The 22766-nt window shown below is 37.9% G+C and overlaps 1 protein-coding gene across 1 annotated transcript; it reads left to right on the top strand.

Moving 5' to 3' along the window:
- Positions 1 to 203: 203 nt before the first annotated feature.
- On the top strand, positions 204 to 22242 carry pcgf5b (polycomb group ring finger 5b). Its single transcript, XM_053640066.1, has 9 exons — positions 204 to 328; positions 3534 to 3861; positions 7534 to 7630; positions 9841 to 9896; positions 10641 to 10697; positions 12749 to 12894; positions 14732 to 14830; positions 16605 to 16694; positions 20127 to 22242. The coding sequence occupies exons 2-9, from the start codon at positions 3750 to 3752 to the stop codon at positions 20172 to 20174; spliced, it is 705 nt and encodes a 234-aa protein (XP_053496041.1). The 5' UTR covers positions 204 to 328; positions 3534 to 3749; the 3' UTR covers positions 20175 to 22242.
- The last annotated feature ends 524 nt before the right edge of the window (positions 22243 to 22766 follow it).

Genomic DNA, 22766 nt, shown 5'->3' with positions numbered 1-22766 from the left:
GCTCTGGCTTTTTAATGTGTACTGACAAACAGGTTTAGAGGGTTTTTTTTGTGCCTCGTATCGCCCGCCGTTACGACAGCAGCTGCGCCCCACTTTGGCTCCAATCAGAGTCTCAGCGCTGAAGCAGCTCGGCGTAAACACGAGTCTTCCGCCCCGCCCTTCATCATCCCCATCATCATCCGCGTCCACACACACACACACACACACACACACACTGAGAGCAGCAGTTCCGCCTTCTCCCCGCCGACTTTTCCGCATGTCACATTCACAGCACACGCTCGCCAAATGATTGCGCAGCACCATGAAGGAGGACTCGTGATTTCACAAGGTAAGGGACAGGGGCTTGTTATTAAACTCACGGAGCCATGACGATCGCCTTTCGGTTACCTCTTACAAGGTGCCTGGTGTAGTAAAGTTTCAGTTGGGATGGCGACGCGATCGGGTGTCATACAGTGTGTCTAGAGTTTCCAGGGCATGTGTAGCTCCCGGTGTGAGGTGACAGCTTCACGGACAGCACTTTAACTAGTCAGGGCTTCATTCTGCCTCTCTCTCTCTCTCTCTCTCTCTCTCTCTCACACACACACACACACACACACGCTAGTGAACTGAAATGAGGACGTTATTGGACGTGGGTTATTTCGGACAGGGGTGATAGAGAATGAAATAAAATAAACAGACAGGCAGTGTTGATGTGATGGTGCTGATATTAGACTGTAACAGCTTAGCAAGTCCAGCCATGTGATGTGATGTGATGTATCAATCCGCTTTGATCATATTGATACAGTATCTACAACTAAAATGATTTCCGGCGAGTTACAATGGGCTTTTGATCAACTTTCAGCTTTCCTGACCGCACAGAGCCTTAAACTTTGGTGCGTTATGCTTAAAGATGACAGGCCGAGATAACAAACATACCAAACATGTCAAACTGTAAAAACAACACACCACTCTCTCTTCAGCTCCATGGAGCCACTTACTCTACTCTTACACAGGCTTCCTGGAAGTTTAGAGGAAAGCTAGGCACTTGTTCACGCCCATGCTTTTTTTTTCTCAAAACAGAAGGTTCTAGATGTGTAAAATAGCCTATATCGGCGGTTTGTAAAGTGTCATAGGTTACGTAAAAAACAACAACAACAACAACAATAACAACACTAGTGCTACTGTACTAAATAGTATGTTAAAATAGTACGCCGCTTACGGAGGCACCTGTGGTGTGTACTTTTTCAGCGCACTATTTCTGTGTACTGTGTAGCAGGCTAGTAGTGTGTGCTGTTGGTGCTCTTCCCGCTAAAGGCGCTGAGAGTCGAGAAGAAGAAGAAGAAGGCATATCGCTTTCGCTTTGTACGAGGGGGCGGGGCTTAACACGACACGCACCTGCGCGCATGGCAAATAAGCTCCCCCAGTGTAGCTAGTTTGTAAATGACATTACTTGCAGAAATGATCATTTTGCATAAAATAAATAAATAAATAAATAAAGTGTTTTTTTGGCCACTCTATCAGGTCTAATGTAAGCCCTGTTCGCTTGGATAAGTTTATCTGAGCGACATATGAAAAGGTGTATTCACACATACAGACTCGCAGCGACAAAGCGACTGGAGGACATTAATTTTCAAAGAGAACTGACAACTTCTGCCGACATGAACGACAGCGTGTGTTGATGACTTGATATGGGCGTGTCCAGCGAGGACACGCCCATATCTAGTCTTAACAAAGTTAAGAAAAATTGAGCGTAACTTAATACATTTTTTTGGTTCCCTGGTGGACTAGTGGCTAGCATGCGGTGCGCTCATCGCCAAGGCCTGGGTTCAATTCCTGGTCAAGGGACCAACCCCAGTCACTGGAGGGTTGCTTGTGCTCTCTCACTGCGGGTCCCAAGCCTGGGAAATGGGCAGGGTTGCATCCGGAAGGGCATCTGGCCAGAAACAGAATCAATATGCAGACGGGTGATCCTCTTTGGCAAGCCCAAAACGAGAGCAGAAAGAGGGGGGAAAATAATAGATTTTTTTAAACTTCTGCTCAGTGATAAAACTCTCATACCTGGACATCAATAAAATTAACACAGGAGGTGCAAGTTTCTAGTGGAATGTAATTTCTATGAAGCTGGATGTTTGCATCACATGGTCAAATCCTTAAATATCTAATATTAAATAAATTAAAAGCTGCAATTGGTTAGCAGTTTTGAAATATTGAAATAATTTACAGTATTAATTCTTCAGCATTTAACATTAGGTACTTAAGGAACTGGCAGTGATACAACTAATCATTATGTGTATAGAAATCTATAACCATAAGATTGTGACCTCCCAGACCAAGCATGTGCTTGAGTGTCATTTCTAAAGCATCCATTTTTGATTTCACGATTTGGGAAAGTGTTTAATATCTGGGGGAGGGTTACTGATACATGTTTTATGAGACTAAATATAGCAAGTAGCAGCTGCCGAAACATCTTTTTTTTTTCTAACACAAGTTGACGTCTGCATAAAAATCATAGACGTGTATTTGAACTGGACTTAAAATTATCAGACGACTGCTGAGTTTAGGGAAAAAAACAGTAGGTAGGAAATTTGGCCTGTAATTTTCTTAGAGAATGATGAAAGAAAATATTGACATGGCCGATCTGGATGGAAAATAATCACAGATTAGCACCTGTAAAATAGGAAATTACTCCAGGACCCCATGTAAATTGAATCCCATCTGAATAGGGCGAAAGATGCACTTTGTAGCTATACAGTTACTGACTATAGCTCATCTATTTCTTGATTTGACCATTATCAAAGTTATTACATTTATATAAATTAAATATATAAATTATATGTTATATAAATAATGTTAACTGGATTTTAATGACAGTTTTAATAAAATTGGCTTCTATGGGTAGAAATTCAGAAAAGAAAATTCTAATAAATATTTAATATTTGTAAATTATTATTAAAATGGAAAGTATTTAAAAAAAAATTAAGAAATCATTTAAATTATCTGTATATTTTTTGTTTGTTTGTAAAATAAATCTGTACTGATAGGAATTCACTACTGTGATTTTTTTTGTTAATAGTTAAAGGGGTCCGTGACTACAGTGCTTGAAGCTCCTGGTTTAGAAGACAGTTAATTCACACGGCAATGAATAATTTAACCATACCCTATAAGGTTGGATAACAAGGAAGGTATGTCTAATAAAGCAGCCAGTAACTACCCAGTGCTTAAAAACCTCAGCTGACAGCGCACAGTCAGTAACTGTACACTACAAATGAAGTTTTATAGTAGGTGTAGTATAGTAGGCCTGACAAAATGGCTAATGAGTGTAGCTACAGTTTAAGAACTGCCTGGTACTGTGTTATTATTCCTGTACTAGCTCATCTCTAACAGGGTTTGGGCTTAATGATATTCTTAGCCCCTGGTCTATTTGTACGAGTATGAGGATATGTTTTCAGCAGAGACTAGCAGCTGCTCGGGATGAGGGCCGTTTCCAAAAATCCTGTCAATGTCAATCTAAAAAAAAAGTTTCCTGGTGTACAACATTTCTTTCTTTCTTTCAGGTATCTTACAGATATCAAAGGAGCATGATGACAAAAAGGCAGCACACATCATAGCGTGATGTCACCAAAGGCCGAAAATGCCAGGACGTAAGGGCAAGGCGCTCTGCGGCAGAGCCGTGCTTTGAGCTCTACCCTCAGCTGTTCACTCCATAGATCTTCCACACCCCACACATAATCTCCAATATCCCTCCACCTGTCCGACGGCAAGAGGTGAAAATGGCCACTCAGAGGAAGCACTTAGTCAAGGAGTTCAACCACTTCATCACTTGTTATGTGTGTAAAGGCTACCTGATCAAGCCCACCACAGTGACAGAGTGCCTGCATACCTGTGAGTGCTTTGCCTTAACAAACATGTTTGTTTTTTTTAAAGCCACAGTCAGGAATTGCCAAGTCAGGCTTGCTGTCACCCTGAGACTAACGCTATGTTCCATGACTGCTAGAACTCCTTCATCAGCTTCCCATCATTCTCCCTTGAGGGATCCCAATCAACATGTAGGGCCATTCTTATTCTTAATAAGCTCAAATAAAGATTTCTATATGAGCCCACGGAGGCGTGAGAGGGATTTAGTCAACATAACTTCAGGAGTAGAACTTATCCAGAAGGTATTGTAATCTAACAGTGAAAAATCAAAGATTGTATTTTAACCCTCTTACCCCGTATGGCCGAAAAACCGGCTTGCCCATCTTTGATCTATTCCCGTAAGGACGATATACCGGCTTGGCTGTCTAGGCCAAATCCCCGTAAAGCCGATATAGCGGCTTTACAGTGTAAACGTTATCCCCGTAAGGCCAGTGTACCGGCATTACTTTGCTATGATTCCTTACTTATTTAATTATTATTTTTTGACCCGGAAGGTTGATGACGTCATGACGTCACGACGTGATTACGTTATTACGCCGGCATTACGATGAAGCTGATCCAAGCCTGAATATTGGTGTACTAGTAGAAGTGAACTAAAAATGCCAAAGCGAAAAGCTAATCGTGTTCCAGCTAAAGTTACACCTACAGTGAACACAGGTACATCTAAAATAGTGAAAAAAAAGAAAACATACACAGTTACACAGGCGAGAGCGAGGATTCTAGATAGTGACAGCAGTGAAAGTTCAGGCGATGTTGAAACCGAAACCGAAACTGATAGAGACCCAGACTCTCCTGATTCAGACCCTGATCCATCTTCATCATCAGCATCAACCAGTGCGACTGACACTGCAGGGGTCTGGAGTCATAACGGGACCATTTCTGTGCATTCGTGAAAACACTACCTGCTGGTCTGATTATCACCAGAAACTTGACTTTTGGCGCTAAAATGCATTTATTTATTTATTATTTACTTGAATTTATTCAAAGGCATTGACCACGCTGATGCTCGTATGGTACTTCTAAATGAGTATAAGGATTTTAGCGAGCATTTTTTCGTAATTTCTCTAGTTAAGAATTGTGCTCTAAGTTTAGTAAAAACACTGAACTGCTTCATTTTCAAAGTAATATTACACAAATACATTATTATAAGTTGTTTCAAGGCCTAAAAATGTTAAAATTAAAATGTTGATTTTGGCCCAGGAACTCAGGGTTGGCGTGCTGTTTCTCTGGGGAATATAGGGTTATGGGACATAATACTGTGGGAACTTAGGGGTAAGAGGGTTAAGTATGAGCAGTAAAATGTAAAAAATTGTATTTGATTCGCTGTTTCTAGTTCTTTCTTTTCTATAAACAAGCTAAGCTACCACTATGGTGAACTGCACTAGAGTACTACATTATTCTTGTTCAGGTTATTCCAAACTCCTTCTCTTGTGCAGCAAGTGGGCACCAATGTGACCTAAGTGAGATGTACTTTTGAGTCAGGAAATGAAGTAAGCGAGGTATGTAGTGCTGGAGAAATCTGATAGAAAACATTGGAATGTTACTGTGTTAGCTACGTTTCACTGAATTTCAGTCTCGTACTTCTGTTATTATCAAAACCTTCTGCTACAGTGCCAACAACTCTCCTGCCTCCTGAGGACAACTCCATTAATGGACCATTAAGTATGGAATTACAGGCAACTCCAGAATTATTGGCACCCTTTATGAAAAACTATCAAAATGAATATATAAAATGAATAAAACTCAATTTCAGTGTGTTTGGAAACAGAAAAGTGTTCGCCTGTGGTATGGCGAAAACCATGTCTTCCTGCAGCTTGCTTTGTGCACAGGTGCATTGTCATGCTGGAACAGGTTTGGGACTCTTAGTTTCAGTAAAGGAAAATTATAATGCTATTTTTTATAGCATAAAAAAACATTTTATAAAATTGTGTGCCTCCAACGTTGTGGCAGTAGTTTGTGGAAACTATTAATGGGTGTAATTACAAGATTCTGGAGTCACTGAGGTGTCTCAGGAGCTTAAAGGGTTAAAGAAGTGCTTACGAGAATGATCTTGATAAACAAAAGCATGAAATAGTTTATCTATTTGAACTTTGTATCATCGTGCTTAATTGTTTTTTATTTGCTTTTCCCTGTTCACTTCAAGGGTGCCAATAATTTTGGAATTTGATGCATTATATGTAACTGATGCATGTATTATGTCATTAAGGACAATTCTTTTGCCACATTCGTTTATATAGTGGCACGTCTTATGAAAATAAAATATAAATCAAGGGACCACAGATAGAATTGATCCTAAAGATTTTTTTGCTTGTGTTTGTGCTTCTTTACCCACCATGCCATCAGTGTATTTATTTTACACCTCTTGATGTTTTGATGGAATAGTAAAGGTGAAAGTGCCCTTGTAGATACACACTTCTGCAGTCCTCAGGGTGAACGGAGATATCTGGAGCCCCAGTCACCATGACAACAAATGTCTTTCCACCTTCAATGAGCGTTTTGTGTTCCAATTATTTGTTTGTAGGAGTCAGTTTCTTATCTTTCTACAAACTGTAATCCAAAGGGGGAAAGACAAACAACAAGGCTTCTATTTCAACACAAAGCCTGGTTGTGGAGTCTTGCATTTGATAGGATGATTTAGTTCTCTCTCTCTCTCTCTCTCTCTCTCTCTCTCTTTCTTCAACTTGCTTATCCTGTAGCAGTGTGAAATGCATTAGAATGAATCAGCAGCTAGGGTTATTTGTACTCTGCCTATTATTGCCTAACCTATAAATCTGCTCAGGTGTGACTCTGATTGTTATTTCTGGGGGAGTATGTGAGAGCAGAGTAACCAACGGGCATGCATGATGTATAGGTTTATCCATAAGTGTACAGCCAGGAAGTAATACACACTTTACTATTTGCTCAAGGGCCTAAAGAGTCCTATGTTTTCCCTCTTTTCTCAGACCATACTGTATATTGCTGTCCTAATTGTGTCTAATGCGGGTTTCACATGACTGATTTGTGGATGAATGAGAGTTAAATGTGTGTCTTTGGTTGTTCTAAGAGAAAAGCAGCCCAGTTCATTTTTATAACATTCCGATTCAATGCACAGTCCAGCTGAAAGCAGCTTCATTGCTGTAAGACACAGTGGTAAAAGATGATGTGTACAGTGTGTGTGTGTGTGTGTGTGTGTGTGTGTGTGTGTGTGTGTGTGTAATGTAGTTGGCTCAGTGAATATGATGCAGCTCGGTCCTTTATCTCAGTTTCAGGCCTCAGGCTTAGTTTTACTTACACACCACACAGATATGCAGATATCAGTCATCCAGATTCAGACCCTGAAGTTCCCAGAAACTGTAAATCTGAAATGGGTAATATAAGAGATTATACCAATGGCACAAATAGCCAAATGTTCTCTTGGCAGACATTCAGACATTCAGTCAATGAAATCAGTTTGCCTAGAGAAAGTGGTGAGGTTTCCCACAGAAAGCTGTTTGAATTTTTTTTTGTGTCCTGGCATATTAATGAATGCATGATTAAAAATAATTCGGAAATGTTTGTGAGTTATGAATGTTTTTTCATAAGTGCGTAGCAGCTTTGTTGAATTGTAAAACATCTGAGTGAATTGTCTCATTCTTATTCTCTTGTTTCTACCCTTGATAGTTTGTAAAAGTTGCATCGTCCAGCATTTTGAAGACAGCAACGAATGTCCGAAATGTGGTATCCAAGTCCATGAAACAAATCCACTGGAAATGTTAAGGTAGGACTGTTTTATAATGCGTATGTATATGTAAATAACTAATTAATTATATATAGTACTGTTCAAAAGGTTTAGGCATATGCAAAGAAATTCTGTAAGCAAAGATGGTTTCAAAATAATGAAATGAAATGTTTCTACATTTTAAAAAATAATACCATAAATAAACATAATAAACTGAACAAAGTCAATATTTGGTGTGACAAATTTTTTTTAAAATAAAAATAAAAATAACAGTCTTAGGTACAGTTTGTGCAGTTTTATAAGGAAATGAGCTGTAAGTTTTATTGAGCATCTTACAGAACCAGACACGGTTCTTCTGGAGACTTTGACTGTCGCACTCGCTTCTTATTTTTGCAGCAAAACCCAGCAGCCTTCATTGTGTTTTTTTGTCTGAAAAGTGTCTCTTACATAATCCACTGCTTTCTTTAATGACATGCAAACATTCTCCTGTAAGATTTCATTTTGTGCTGGAAAACTAGTGTTTGGGAATCTAAAATGTTTTTTGTTCTGACCTGATAATGTAGAAGTCATAAAATAAACAATCAACAATGTTTGTACTAAAAGACTAGGGTGCCTAAAACTTTTGCACAGCACTGTATGTTTAGATTTCCAAGCACTTTACGTGAGAAAAGATAAAAACGTCTAAACCTTCAGTTCATTAAGATAAAAGATATTAAAGCAGCAGTATGTAAGATTTAGAGCCCTGTGTAGCCGGTCTAGTAAATCGCAATTGCAGTGAAAACATTTTCAAAATTTTTCCAATCCCTAAAGTATTTCGCTGAGGTTTTTTTTGTGATTGTTGTGGCCAAAAATACTTGATTTTGCTGCGGCTTTTTTCAAAATTTGCAGAAAACTACTTGAACTGGCGAAATCGGAGTCTTTTGCAGTGATGTTTGTTGGTAAATGAGACATTTAATCTGTACTCATGTTCGACACACTTGAATCGAAGAGGACTTTGGCTGAATGCGCGTTGTGATGATGTCACATGACACGTCTTGGCCCAAATCTGCGGAAAATCTGTGATCATTTTGAAAAAATTGCAAACGCCTCCGAATATAAGAGTTTGCTTGATTTTTCGTTAATTTCTGCGATCACAGTATGGCCAAATCCTGGAGGGACTGTTTTTCCACTCCCCCAGTTGGCTCCGCCCCCTCTGTGTCTAGCTTCAGTCCATTCTGAAGTGCTGTAGGCCAATTTGCAGGGGGAACACCAACGCTAGTCGTTCAGGGTGTTGTTCCAAAATGAACTGTTGGAAAGCTTTAACTTCAAAAGGCCCTACAATACGGTCATTTTCAAACAAAAACTTTCAAATGAAGATTTTTGGCACAGTTTTTATGCTGAATATAAGAATAGGGCCATGGCAACCAACGAGCCATGGCCTTATGACTTATAAATGTAAGTCAGGTAAATTGGTGATTTTGGGATTGCATAGGGATGCATCAATAACGTTACTACTATTAGTCCAACACCAGTCTCATTTACTTGTACTTGTACTTTGTACTATAAAATATTCTCCAATATCAACATCTCATACTCATAAGCCTATTGTTCATCGTCTCACTAATGAACAGACAACGCAAAATGACATCAAAGATCTGGATATATTTCATAATTAATGATCAAAGCAAAGCAGACTGCAGCATCTTCTTACAATGCAAATAACAAAATCAACTAGTGTTAATGTTAAAGGGCTACTTTGTGAAACAGAGCTAAATAAACTGTTCTGTGATTTCCCAGTTAAGTAGATTGACACCAAACTGGGAATACTGCTGAACATTTCTCATAGATTGCTCCACATGTATCAGAGCTGACGCTGAGTTGTCTAGCCGTAGCTGCATGCCATTGGGCAGAACCATAGTGTGTGTGTGTGTGTGTGTGTGTGTGTGTGTGTGTGTGTGTGCGTGTGTGTGTGTATGTGTGTGTGTGTGTGTGTGGGCTATTCAATAAATTTGGTATTAGCAGAGATGCATTCCAGCCAACAGCTGCACTGCTCAGTGTAGCCAACACACACAGGTGCAGCCCTGCCCTGGAACTGCATAGTAGCTCAGCCTGAACATAGTAGCCACAATATACTGCTTCTGTATGTGTGTCTGGTCTGGACCTCAGTTACATCAACACAAATGTTATTTTTATGGGAGTAGTTTTTACGGCTTATTGTGAAATTTCTGCCCTTTTTTTGTCCACCCTCTAACTGTGTCCTGTTTTCAAAGGTTGGACAACACATTAGAAGAAATCATATTCAAGCTTGTGCCTGGACTTCGGGAAAGTAAGTGCAATCGAGTTCTTCTCGATTAAAGGAATATTCCAGCACTGTCTACTACATCTCTAATAAGAGCGTTAACACATTTCCCTGTACTGAGAAGAGAACAAGAAACCATTTTACCTGAGACGTATGAGGGTAGTTGTCGAATTCCGTCAACAGTAGTTCAAATATATGACTATATAACGTGAAAACATTATATTCACATTACGTTGTATTTTTCTTAACACTGGAGAAGTCCAGTTACTTATATGTTTTCTTAAACTTTTGACTTATCCATGTGCGATCAGGCAAAAACAAACAAATGATTCCCTCGGAAAAAAGGAGCACAATATCTGACAGTACATTTATGATTTAATGCTTAATTTACAAATAATTTATGAATGAAGGACTCATTCAACATTTCTCGAAAGCATATCTTTAGCGCAAACACTTATTGGCCACTTTAACTGCCTATATACTATATATACCATTAAAACCTCAGTAAAACAGTTTTTAATTTGCTTCTCGTTACAGGGAAACAGGTTGAGATTCTTCATCACACATACACTACAGATGCAGTAATTAGAGATTAGGTCAAGAAAGCTGGAGTATTCCATTAAGATGATAGAGTTAATTACTGAAAACTTAAATACAGTAATTTTGTGTTTTGCTGATGAATCAGAACACAGAGCCGATTACTCAGTTATGTTTTTTTTTTTTTAATCCTTGACTTTCTATTTCTCTTTGTGTTTTCTTGTTTCTGTTCAGAGGAACAACAGCAGGAGATTGAATTCTGGAAAAAGAATAAGTTGAAAGAAAATGATGGTAAGTTGATTCTTTTCATATAACAGCATGTCCCAAAGTGGCTTAATGGTTAGTGGCATGCTTGCCTCGTACCTTTGGGGTTGGGAGTTTGCATGTTCTCCCTGTGCTTCAGGGGTTTCATCCAGGTACTCCGGTTTCATCCCCCAGTCCAAAGGCATATGCTGTAGGCTGATTGGCATTTCCAAATTGCCCGTAGTGTGTGATTGTGCCCTGCAACGGGTTGGCCCCCAGTCCAGGGAACTTGCTCCAGACTCCCCCACGACCCTGTGTAGGATAAGCAGTATGAAAATGGATGGATGTGTAAAAACACATTTTTAATTATTTATTATTAGGCCTACTTTCTACAAGTCCCTATATAAGTTGTTGCTATAGAAACAATAATGTATTAGATGGAGCTGGCAGTATTGCCAGAGCTGCTTTTATAGAAAACAAATCAAGATTCAATAATTCAACAATGCAGTGGTATAAGTTAGCCCTAAACTTCTCCTCATGGTTGATATACAGTACTGTACACAATGAGATGTCAGTGAGAGCTTTTAGAGTGAGTCTTACGCAGTTCATAGTGTGAATGTCTGTGTACTATAAGTCAAAGGATAAGACTGAGACTGAGAGCCAGCTGAGACAGACTGCAGTGTAGCTGCATATGGGAGTGTTAAATTTCGATTTTAAAGGTGACAGCAGGCAGCTGGTCTTTGACAGCCCTCTCCAAGGAACTCTGATTATATCTGTCTTCATCTCACCAAACTAAGGTGCGCTAAGAAAGCAATCAGTCACTTACAAATAACTAAGCTATAGCTTATGTTCTCTAGTGACACATCAAGTGCATTCTCACGCGAAAGCCTGTTCAATTTCTGAGATTGTCTCAAGGAAGATTAGGAGACTAGATGTCTTTGTTGTTGAAATAAATGGAAGTGACCAGGATAGAGGTTTAATGCCATAGTTATGTTGCTCCAGTTTGATGTCAGGTTCAGCCTGCAGACATTAAATAAAGCCTCGAGTCTGCTGGTAAGAAGACGTACCGCAGGATCACGTTTTATACATCAAAAACTGCCTTGTGTGGTTCATGGGTCTGAAAAATTCAAATACTGCCTGCGCAGAAACGTGGCTTGGCCTTTGATTGAACATTAGAAAAGCCGCTTTGTGTTCCTGCCATCCATTTGCTCACTGAATTACCCAATCATGCATCAGCCACACAGAATTTCCTGAAGGCTTCAATCTCTACAACCGCTTATAAAGAGTGTGCAGCTGTAAGCAATTCTTAATGATTGTGTAATTACTTTCCTTTTCATATCCCCCAAGTGTGTCTTCTTGTATATCATCATTCTAATTTGAAAGGAAGAATTGGTGAAAGACACGGCTGCGCTACAAGAACAGTGTATCTGTTCAGTTCAGCAGAATGATTGTCAGGCTTTGGATTCGCTTGATGTTGAGGTTATTCATTCAGGGGAGGTGAAAACAATGCATCTCATGCATACTACATGTGTTTGTCTATTTCATTTATTCCCTTGGGTTTTTTTTTACTGAACTGTTTCTACACGCACGTCTGTATTGCTGCATACACCGATCAACCATAACATTAAACATCACCGCCTGCCTAACGTTGTGTAGATCCCCCTTGTGCAATCAAAACACTCCACAAGACCTCTGAAGGTGTCCTACGGTATCTGGCACCAAGGTGTTAGCGCCCATAACCCTGCCACTGGTTGTCCTTCCTTGCACCACATTTGGTAGTTTCTAACCAAATGAATACCGGGAACACCACACAAGACCTGCTGTTTTGGAGATGCTCTGACCCAGTCGTCTAGCAATAAAAGTTTGGCCCTTGTCAAAGTCGCTCAGATTCTTACACTTGCCCATTTTTCCTGCTTCCAACACATCAACTTCAAGAACTGACTGTTCACTTGCTGCCTAATATATCCTACCTCTTGACAGGTGCCATTGTAATGAGATGATCAATGTTATTCACTTCACCTGTCAGTGGTTTTAATGTCACGGCTGATGTCATCGGTGTATGCATACACAGTCATTAATGGGCTTCTGTCTCATTCCAGATGACGGTCCCGAGTGTAAGAGGATGAAGATGGACGAGGACATTGATGATGGAGGGGATGGGGACTTCCACAGGAATGACCCACAGATAGCCATCTGCCTGGATTGTCTGCGCAACAACGGCCCAATAGGAGAGAACATAGTTAAGGTTTGCTGTCTTAGACTCTATCGGTGTTTCACATTGATATTTGTATTTCACTCTTTTTTGTCTCTCTCTTAGTATGTACGTCATAATGATCATACTCTCTTTGCCACCAAGTGTCTATGAGAAAATATTATATCTTAGCAAGTTAATAAATTTTGAATATAGGCAAATTCAATAATGTATCTTTATTTATTTCTAAACAAATTTCAGGTGATTAAGCCTATTTCTATATATTTCTTTACTCATTTCAAGCTTGAAATAATTTTTTTTTCCCAGGATGAAGCAAAATCTGCCAATATCATTTTAAGCTTAAAATCAGTAAACATGTCTAGAAATAGGCTTAATTGTCTTATATTTGTTATATAATAATTAAATATTGAGAAATCTTAGATAAGCTTTATTCAAGATATCGTCACTTTTTAAGATCGAATCTTTTTCAGTGAATTATCACAAGTGAAAGGCCAGGCTGATCTTTATTACACATGACAAGAAAAGCAGTTTGAAGCTCCTGTCTATGTGTTTAATATTGAAAGTAGTATGTCGATTGAAGAAATTAATGCAAAATCAAGCTCCAGTCGAACTCCGCAATATTCGAAGGAGCTTGCAATTTTTCAACATTACCACAGATTTTCCACAGATTTTGGCCAAGACACCGTGTGATATCATCACAATGCGCATTCAGCCAAAACCCTCTTCGATTCACATGCGTAGAACATGAGTACAGCAAAAAGGTCTCATTTACTAACAAATATCATTGGCGAAAAACCGTGCAAAACAGTTTTGTGCACTTCGCCAATTCGAGTAGCTTTCCGCACAAAACACTCCACAAGTTGCATCGCAAATTTTGGAGAAAAAAACCCTCCACAAAATCCTGTACGGACTGGTTTCAATGGCATCGCTATCCAATGCATCTATAGTAATAGATATAATTTAACACATTGTACTATAAGGAGAAAAACAAACACTGTAAACCAGTTCACTCACAACTCACTAATAACAGTCTAAGGGCAGGTGTTGAATTCTGTCATTAAACTTTTAAAATATGTCAGCAACCTAATGTAATGCAAAACTACAACACACTGAACTTACACACTGAGTCTTATTATGAGACTGTCTTACCAACACTGGAGTACTAAAAAATTATTCTGGCTACCTTTCCTAAATGTTTGTGGTATCTGTGCATGAGCAGGCAGAAATTGACTATGCTGGTTAAGCATCACCACAAATTCTTCCCACTGAAAAAAGTAGTCCTGTCTTTGAAAGGGTGAATTATACCGATTTAGAGCTTGATTTGCAAAATGTCTTGCATAAGCCATTAATGCCTGACCCAAAAACTGCCCTTAGACTTCCATTATACACACACACGCACACACACACACACACACACACACACACATATATATATATATATATATGTATAATCACTCATCCACTATGCAGATGCAGTAAACAAACATTTGTTTGCTGGAATATAAAAATGTGGGAGTAATTCACACTCTCTCCAGTTGTCCTCTCTCTTAATTTCTCCTGCCAAGCTTTAATGGCTCATTTTATCATATATGGTCTCAAGCTTTACTCCACTAGAGACGTTTGACCCTTTGATTAGGGTTTTTTGTGAATTATATGTTCATATATTCTCTCACAACAAGGATGGCGATTGCATTATAACCCTACTTCCTTACAGTACATTTGCGCAACTTTTAATTGGAAGATTAATGTGAAATGTGAAGAGAAGCTGCTAATTGCTGGTAATGGTTACTCTGAACATTGAGTGCACCACTGTATAGCGTAATGTTGGAATAGCTGTGACAGTGTGTTGTGTATTTTATTCCCTCTTCAGGGCTTAATGAAGAAATTTATTCGCTGCTCAACTCGTGTCACTGTAGGAACAATCAAGAAGTTCTTAAGTCTAAAGTTAAAGCTTCCAAGTTCTTATGAGGTAACATGTGCACTGTGTGTGTGTGTGTGTGTGTGTATGCCAACCTGTAGTCGGGTTATACAGGTTATTACACAATCAGGTCCATACCTGGATATTGACAAAAGAATTATTTTAGCTGTCCACCACAGTACATTTGAGTTTAAATTAAATAAGTATTTACATCCAATTCAGATGAACGGTTTAGGAATTACAGCATATTTTATATGTGCCCCCCATACCCCATACGCCCTTTTTTTTAGGGGACCAGATGTAATTGGACATTTGGTTGCTTAGCTGTTCCATGGCCAGGTGTGTGTTATTTTCTGTTATTCCCTCATTATTTCACTTACAAGTAAGCAGATAACTCTATTATCTTTCAGTGTTAACTCTGTGTTAGCTCTCAGTATGAAGTCAATATGAAGTGCAAAGAGCTGTCACTGTGAGTGAAGCAAGCCAACACTAGGCTGAAAAAAAATCAAAACAAATCCATCAGAGAGACAGCAAAAACAATAGGTGTGGCCACATGGAAAACAACTGTCTTCAGAAGACCATGGAAAACAACTGCCATGCATGACAGAAGTATTCTTTCCCTGGTGAAGAAAAACCTGTTCACAACAATTGGCCAGATGAAGAACACCCTCCATGAAGTAGGTGTGTCTGTGTCAAAGTCAACAGTCAAAAGAAACCATCACCAGAGTAAATACAGAGGGTTTACCACAAGATATATATCATTGGTAAGCCTCAAAATCAGAAAGACCAGAATAGAGTTTGCCAAAAAAATTAAATCTTAAAAAGTGTGTATGGTTTTGGAAAATCTTGTACCAGAATGATAGAAAAAGTATGGAGAAGGGACAGACCTGCTCACCATCCAAAGCAGATCACCTCATCTGTGAAGCATGGTGGAAGTAGTGTTGTGGTGTGGACATGTATATCTGCCAACGGAACTGGTTCCCTTGTATTTATTAATGATGTGATTGCTAACCTAAGCAGCAGGATGAATTCGGAAGTGTATAGACTATATTTTTTGCTCAGATTCTGTCAAATGCTTCAAAACTCATTGGATGGCACTTCAACATACAGATGGACAATGACCTGAAGTATACTTTCGAAAGTGACCCAAGACTTATTTAAGGGAAAGAAGTACAAAGAAGTCAAAACCATAGACAAAACACCAAAAGGACAAGCAGGAGCCAGAGAGAGCTGCAGTACAGACCAGGCCGAGCTTCACTAGGGAAGAAACTCAGCGTCTTCTGTATTAGAAATTGTCATTTATGTATGATTATTCTAGTTTGTCCAATTATTTTAGTCCAATGCATATTCATTATTTAAATTAAACTTTGTACTGTGGTAGACAGCTAAAATAACAATAACTTTGTCAATGTTTAAATATTTATGGACCTGATTGTATAACCCACAGAGCACGAACCAATAGAATAAAACTGGGTTTATACTGAAATTTACTCAGATTACTGCTCAACTCATTTATGATGAATTACAATAAAATTTTTTGTTAAAGCTTGGTCAAACATTTAATCTGGCATTGTTTACATTCTCACACTGTGCGACAAATTCTACCTGATGTATAAGTGATTCTTACATCATTTATTCATAATAAAAATTTTAAAAAGAGTCAGTAACAGCAAAATTCTCTCAGAGCAGAATTGCACAGTGTAAACCCAGCTTGAGTGCAGGATGTAACTTCATTTAGTTTGCTAAGCTAACACACAGTAGAATATATCTCCTTAGCTGAAGTCTAGCAGTTCCTCACACTGTGGCAATGTGGCCTTCTCTACAGCTAGACGTTCTATGCAATGGCGAGATTATGGGAAAAGATCACACCATGGAGTTCATATACATGACGAGGTGGAGGCTTCGAGGTGAAAATGTAAGATGTGTTAATGTCTCTTATTCTCTCCTCATGTACTAAATCTGCACCTCAATGAAGATAAATAATGAATTAACCCGAGTCAGTATTGGCTTCTAAGCTCATTATCCTCTGAGGGGACTCAGACTGCCTTCATAATTCTATGGATGAAACCTCTCATAATTCTTCATAATTAACTTCATAATTCTATGGATGAAACCTCTCATAATTCTTCATAATTAACTTCATTATTCTATGGATGATCTCTCGATATGATGTTCCTTTGCTTTGAGTTAGCGATAGTTAAATCAGAACACACGTTCTCTTCTCGGCGTCGCAGCTGTCATTAGAACTCGGAAGAGAAAATCTAGTTTCTGTAACTATGACCACCAACATTCAACCAGTCAGGAAAAGGAGCCGTCTCCATCTCCTTGTCCGATCAGAAAACTTTCATGCTTACATCAGCATTCGCTTATTTAAGCCTAGGCGTCACACATGCATGTCTTCAGGGGGCGGGTTTTTACAGGGAACAGTAAAAGGTCTAGATTTGTTTGGATTTTGAATTTCAAAGCAGCTACATTTTGCAAATGTCTTCCAAAGTTGTTGACGTTTACAAAAAGATCTCCAGTACAGTGAAATCCATAAAAATTTGAACTTAAAAGGCTTAAAAAACGGTTAAGATTCCTGTATATTTTTTTTTCCTGCACATCTCTTTTAGATGTACAGTATATACTCTTGAATTATAGATAAGAACTTTAAAGTAAAAGTTTGCTTTATGATTGTTGATGCTATATTTTTCGCTATTTCTGTTAAGTTAGAAGTTTTGTGTCATGCTGATGTCACAGGGGGATATTACTACCACGGTTACAATGAAAAATAAAAGGAAAAAAAATTCTGTGAGCTTAAACGGGAAGGAAACTGAACATAGAAATAGATGTCGGAGTACTTGTTGATGTAGGAAGGTTTAAACCAGAACCAAACCAATTCTTAACTCACTTTGAATTGTTTTCAAAAATGAAAAGAATTTCATCATAAGCTATATATTTTTGCACAAGATCACTTATTGATTAGAAATATTGCTATGAAACTAATTCAGATGGATTCTTCCTTTAACGTCAAATCACATAAAGTGTAATGGATTACAGGCTATCGTAAAAAATATATATACACAATATAAAGTAAGTATGAAAAATTTGGAAGGCATTTTGCTAAAAAACGGTTAATTTCTCCTATGTATGGAGACTTTTGGGACACCGTGCAAATTTGTGGACTGAGACCTGTTTTTTACATTCTGACTTCATGTTTTTATATTTGGTTTGAACTTGACAAAGCATTAAAGGAGCTAACTTTGGCTAGTGGCTCTTTATTTTGGAATGGGTAACCCAGTCATTTAAATGATTGCTCAGGTAAACTATCCTCAAGTATTTATAAAGGCAGCTTTTGGTTTAGAACCAATTCAAATGCCAGGAAGAATTTTACCATGTCTCAACCTTAATAAAGAAAGGTACTTGTCACCAAATAACCGCAAGGTCATGTCATGGTTGCATCATGGCAGTGACCTACATCTTGGTCAGGTGTTATTTTCTAAAGGTACATCACCAATAACCTCAAAATCATGTCATGGTTGCATCATGGCATTGACCTACAGCTTGGTCTATACAGGAATAAACTCTTTGACTTTAATCATTTTAACAATCTTGGCACTGTCGCTCTAAATCTGGCTCTGTGAGTGCCACTTTTAGGTGAGAGGTCAGGTCCAAAATGTCTGGGGAGAAGCAAACAGGGAATAGCTGAGGTCTGTCTAACAGCTGCCCCTCTCAGATATCTCAAATATGACTTCTTAATGATGGGACAAAAGCTTGGTCACTCTTTGGATAGCTTACACATCATGATCTATTTTGGTCCAGTTGAATTTTTTTTTGGAAGTACGTCAAATGTAAGTGCTACATTCAGTTGGCAGTACAGTTATGTGCATTTGCAATTCTGTTTTCTATGGTAGAGTAGATTTTGTTTTTCAGGGTCAGACCAGTGACACACTATGAAATGATACCATTTGAAATTTGCATTTTTATGTGTGTTCTGAGGAGCAGTTTACTAATGAGCTGTTACTAATATAAGCAGTCCTCATTCATCACATGCTTTATAAATCAATACTCTAGTGGTACAGGTGTTTTACATAACAAGTACTCTGGATGACAAATGAGTAGTACCACAAAGGTGTTATTTTCTGAACACTTCGAACCGAATGGCGTGACAGCTACCTGAAATTCTACCCGAATTCTCATTAGGCTGAAAAGGCACAGAATTGGGTCAGTGTGGGCCTGTACTTCATTTCCCCCCTTTCTGGTAACACACAGAAAACTTCTGCTCTCTCTCTCTCTCTCTCTCTCTCTCTCTCTCTCTCTCTTCTCTCTCTCTCTCTCTAAAAATAGTCTGCCTGGGTACAAACAACAGTATTTGTATATATATTCCAAAATTATAAAAAAATATATTTTTGTTGAAATGGAATCTAAATTTATGTTTTCCATCTGAAAATCTAACAAAGGAATATTTATACAAGACTATTTCACTGAAATCTTTATCACTCTAATTGAGCTGCTAGCGACCTTCTGAAAAGGATGTCATGTGATATCCTTTGTCAGTTCAGAATGGTTTACATAAAATATATATTAATGCTGTGTCCAAATTCGCCTACTTATACTATACACCGAAAGTATGTACTTTTTTTGTGAAGAAAAAGTATGTACTTTTGAGTGTGTATTCAAGTACTGGGACACGGAATGTAACAGAAGAGAACATTGTTGCCTAGTTACACACACTGTCACCGTAAACAAACTCCTCATTGCATTTCAGCTTTTCTTCATTCATTATTCCTTATATAATTTATACTATATAATTTAATTTACCATTCCCTTGATTTATTTAAATTTATATTTATATTTAGTGCTTAACATTTAAGTTACTATACCTAAATATCGTAGACGCATCACTGACGTTACACTCGTCCGCCATGTTTGCAGGTTCAATACGGTGAAGCAAACCATAACAAAACTCCTCCTCTGTCATGCAAGGAGTTCTGGGCAATATTAGCTGAAAAAGTGTCCACGGATCCATACTTCAGAAATCTACCAGAAAAAGTAGACCATCCAGGATACGCATTTTAACATACTACGATTTGGGGCACTCTAATTCTAATCTCAGACACTATTTAGGATGGATAGTAGGTGAATTGGGACGCAGCACAAAGCTTTATGAACTATGTGCAATTTGCAGTTCCTCTTTTGTTTCCATATTCATTGATCTATGGTTGCTTGTCTCTGCCAATTCTTATCAAAGTTAATTTTGAAAGTATATCCGTTCATACAGTGACAAAATTTCATCACACTCTGTATTTTATTAAATATGTTCAGTGATTTGCAGTGACACTCATTTCTCTTATTTATCTCTTTTCAGGCCTACCCAATGGTACTGGAATATCGTCCTCGTATTGACTTTGGCTAAACCGGTTGAGGCTCCTGCACTTTTCTCAGCCCAACAAAAGACGGAACAGTGAATGGGCATGCTGCACAGGAGGGACTTAATCACACCATTGTTTTTCATTCGTTCGAGTTCTTTCGTTTTTCCTTATATGTTCTAAAACCTCCTCATTCAACAGACTTCTCGTCTCAGCTGCGACTGTAGCTGTCTGAACGCGCGTTTAATCCCATCCTGGCTTGGCATGTGTGTCTCGTTCCATTTAGTTGGTCTACCAGAAGAACTGTTGACATGATCAGTCATGAAGTTATGGACCCAAGGAAATTCACATGACATGAGATAATTACTCAACAAATGTGTTCAATTATCATGACAGCTGTTTTTTTTTTTTTTTTGGTATCAGTAGTTAAAGTAGTGCCTTTTCTGAATATCCTGTTTTTGCTGATCTCAACAGCCTTTTTTTAAATCATAGCTAGTAAGGAAATACACAATGGCGTCTTATCAGTTCCAAGCATCCTTTGTTATTATTCACATAAGCTACTTGTTTTTCTGTCTTTAACTGAACCACACAGGACAGCAGGGTATACGGTGGCCCCTGACATTTGTTCCAACAATGTCTTTGTACAGAGAAGGAAAAGCCTTACTAGGAGCAGTGAGGAAAAGCACTGAAATCTTGCACTAGATTTACTGATGAAACGCTGCTTTGTTTAAAAGTGAATCTGGATCCTGGAAATCCACATGTATTCAAAGTGCTTGCAAATGTATAAAATAAAATATCTATATTATTTTAAATATATATGTATGGAAGTAATACATATTGGTGAATAATGAATTCACGTGTAAATTGATCTGAACTTTTTCTATCAAGAAAAAAAGATCTAATTACGATAAAGCACTTGCTTAATTACCAAAAGGGAAATTCAAATAATTAGTGAGTTCCTGTTTTTCATTTATTTAAATTTGCACAGTAAAATAAATATAGTTACACGTGGAGCAAATCCATCCCTCCATTCTTTTAATCCATTCTTATGATTTCTAAAACCATAAATAATTTAAGTACAAATACTCCTAGATGTTATTGGAGCACTTAAACTCCTCCAAAGAAGAAGAAAAAGAAAAAAAAAACATAACCCAGAATACCCAGATAGATCACTGGTCAATTTTATCTACTGTATCAGTGATGTACATTTTTACCAGTACAGTACACAGTATACAGTAGCACACTTTTTGCCACATCTGCATGAAGTCACACTCCCTGGCTCCATTGGAGAGCTCTGTATTTACACACACTCCGTTTTTGGAGTGTCCCTCAATATTATCTTGGACATGAAAAAATAAAAAAAAATCATTCAACTACAGGTGATGTTGATTCTGAACTGTCCATTTCATCAAGATCACGTTTGTTTTCTACACACTGTCTAGCCATTCTAGTCTGGTGACCTGTGTCATGACACAAAGTGCTAAATCTACAAATCTACATCGACCGTCTGCAAAAGGATATAATTAATATGTTTACTAATTGATTCCACAATTTTGTATCTGACATGACTGTACAGAGATGGTACTACAGATATAATCCATATTCTACTATTAGGTTTTTTGTATTACACCAAAGACACAAACACACACACACACACACACACACACACACACACACACACGCATGCACACACACAAGAAAAATTCAATAACACTTCCTTTCTGCTATCAAATTCACAAAAGGTTGAAAGAACACTTAAGGGAAAAATATGGCTTTCATTTATCTATAATAGAAAGTACCTAGCAAACCAGACATGGAGGCATTGTTTCAGTCAATAATGAGAAGCATTGTTCCAGTGCTGCCTATCTGGAATCCAGACTAGTTTGGCATTTTTCATGCTCAGACGTTCAGTCTAATCCTGTTTATTAACCGACAAGTCAAATCAATTGTTTTACTTTTATTATTGTTATTTCTTAGCAGGAAATTCAGCAGATTGTACAGAATTGGACACACAGGTTTACGTTTAATATACGAACATCTTAGCAAATTTCTTTTAAAGCATTTTTGTTCTAAAATCATCTTTTGGTTTTCAAACTCGAACCTGAAACAAAGCCTAAGAAACCGTGTGTTCTGTATGGTATGTATATCTATAATGCTTGCAAAAAAAAAAACAACAAAAAAACAACACAACACCTAAATAAAAATAATAAATAAATAAAAAAACACAAGTGACTTTCAAAATCCAACAGTGGTTTAAAGTGGTACCTGAATAAATGTTTAAATCAAATAATCTTTTAAATGTCCTTGTGCTGCAATGTACAATGTATATTTTTGTAACAAGAAGCACTTGTAAATATTTTTCAAAAGAAGTGGTTGAATGTTTAGTCAACATCAGATTCTGCTTAGGATAATCTATTCTATTTTTCAATGTGCCTGATATCATTCCTCTAGAGACATGTACACACTGTATGCAAGTTACTCTAAATGTGAAGCTTTGTTAAATACACACATGTGATGGAATGTAGAATTACCTCTGTGGTGTGATTTGGATTCACAACTGTTTGAATAAAAAAACAAAACCAACAACTATGAGCTGTAAGATCTAAATAAGACCACATTCATTGTTGTTTATGTTGTTT

This window comes from Ictalurus furcatus, chromosome 13, assembly GCF_023375685.1.
Source record: "Ictalurus furcatus strain D&B chromosome 13, Billie_1.0, whole genome shotgun sequence".
Classification (NCBI taxonomy): domain Eukaryota; kingdom Metazoa; phylum Chordata; class Actinopteri; order Siluriformes; family Ictaluridae; genus Ictalurus; species Ictalurus furcatus.
The sequence above is the reverse complement of the archived record's forward strand: the minus strand, read 5'-3'. Positions and strand labels throughout refer to the sequence as shown.

Bases quoted from the DNA above. Each gene is read 5' to 3' on its own strand.
- pcgf5b (XM_053640066.1), top strand. From the start codon at position 3,750: ATGGCCACTCAGAGGAAGCACTTAGTCAAGGAGTTCAACCACTTCATC. The intron at 7,631-9,840 runs GTAGGACTGTTT...CTGTTTTCAAAG, and splicing joins AATCCACTGGAAATGTTAAG to GTTGGACAACACATTAGAAG. The intron at 9,897-10,640 runs GTAAGTGCAATC...GTTTCTGTTCAG, and splicing joins TGTGCCTGGACTTCGGGAAA to AGGAACAACAGCAGGAGATT.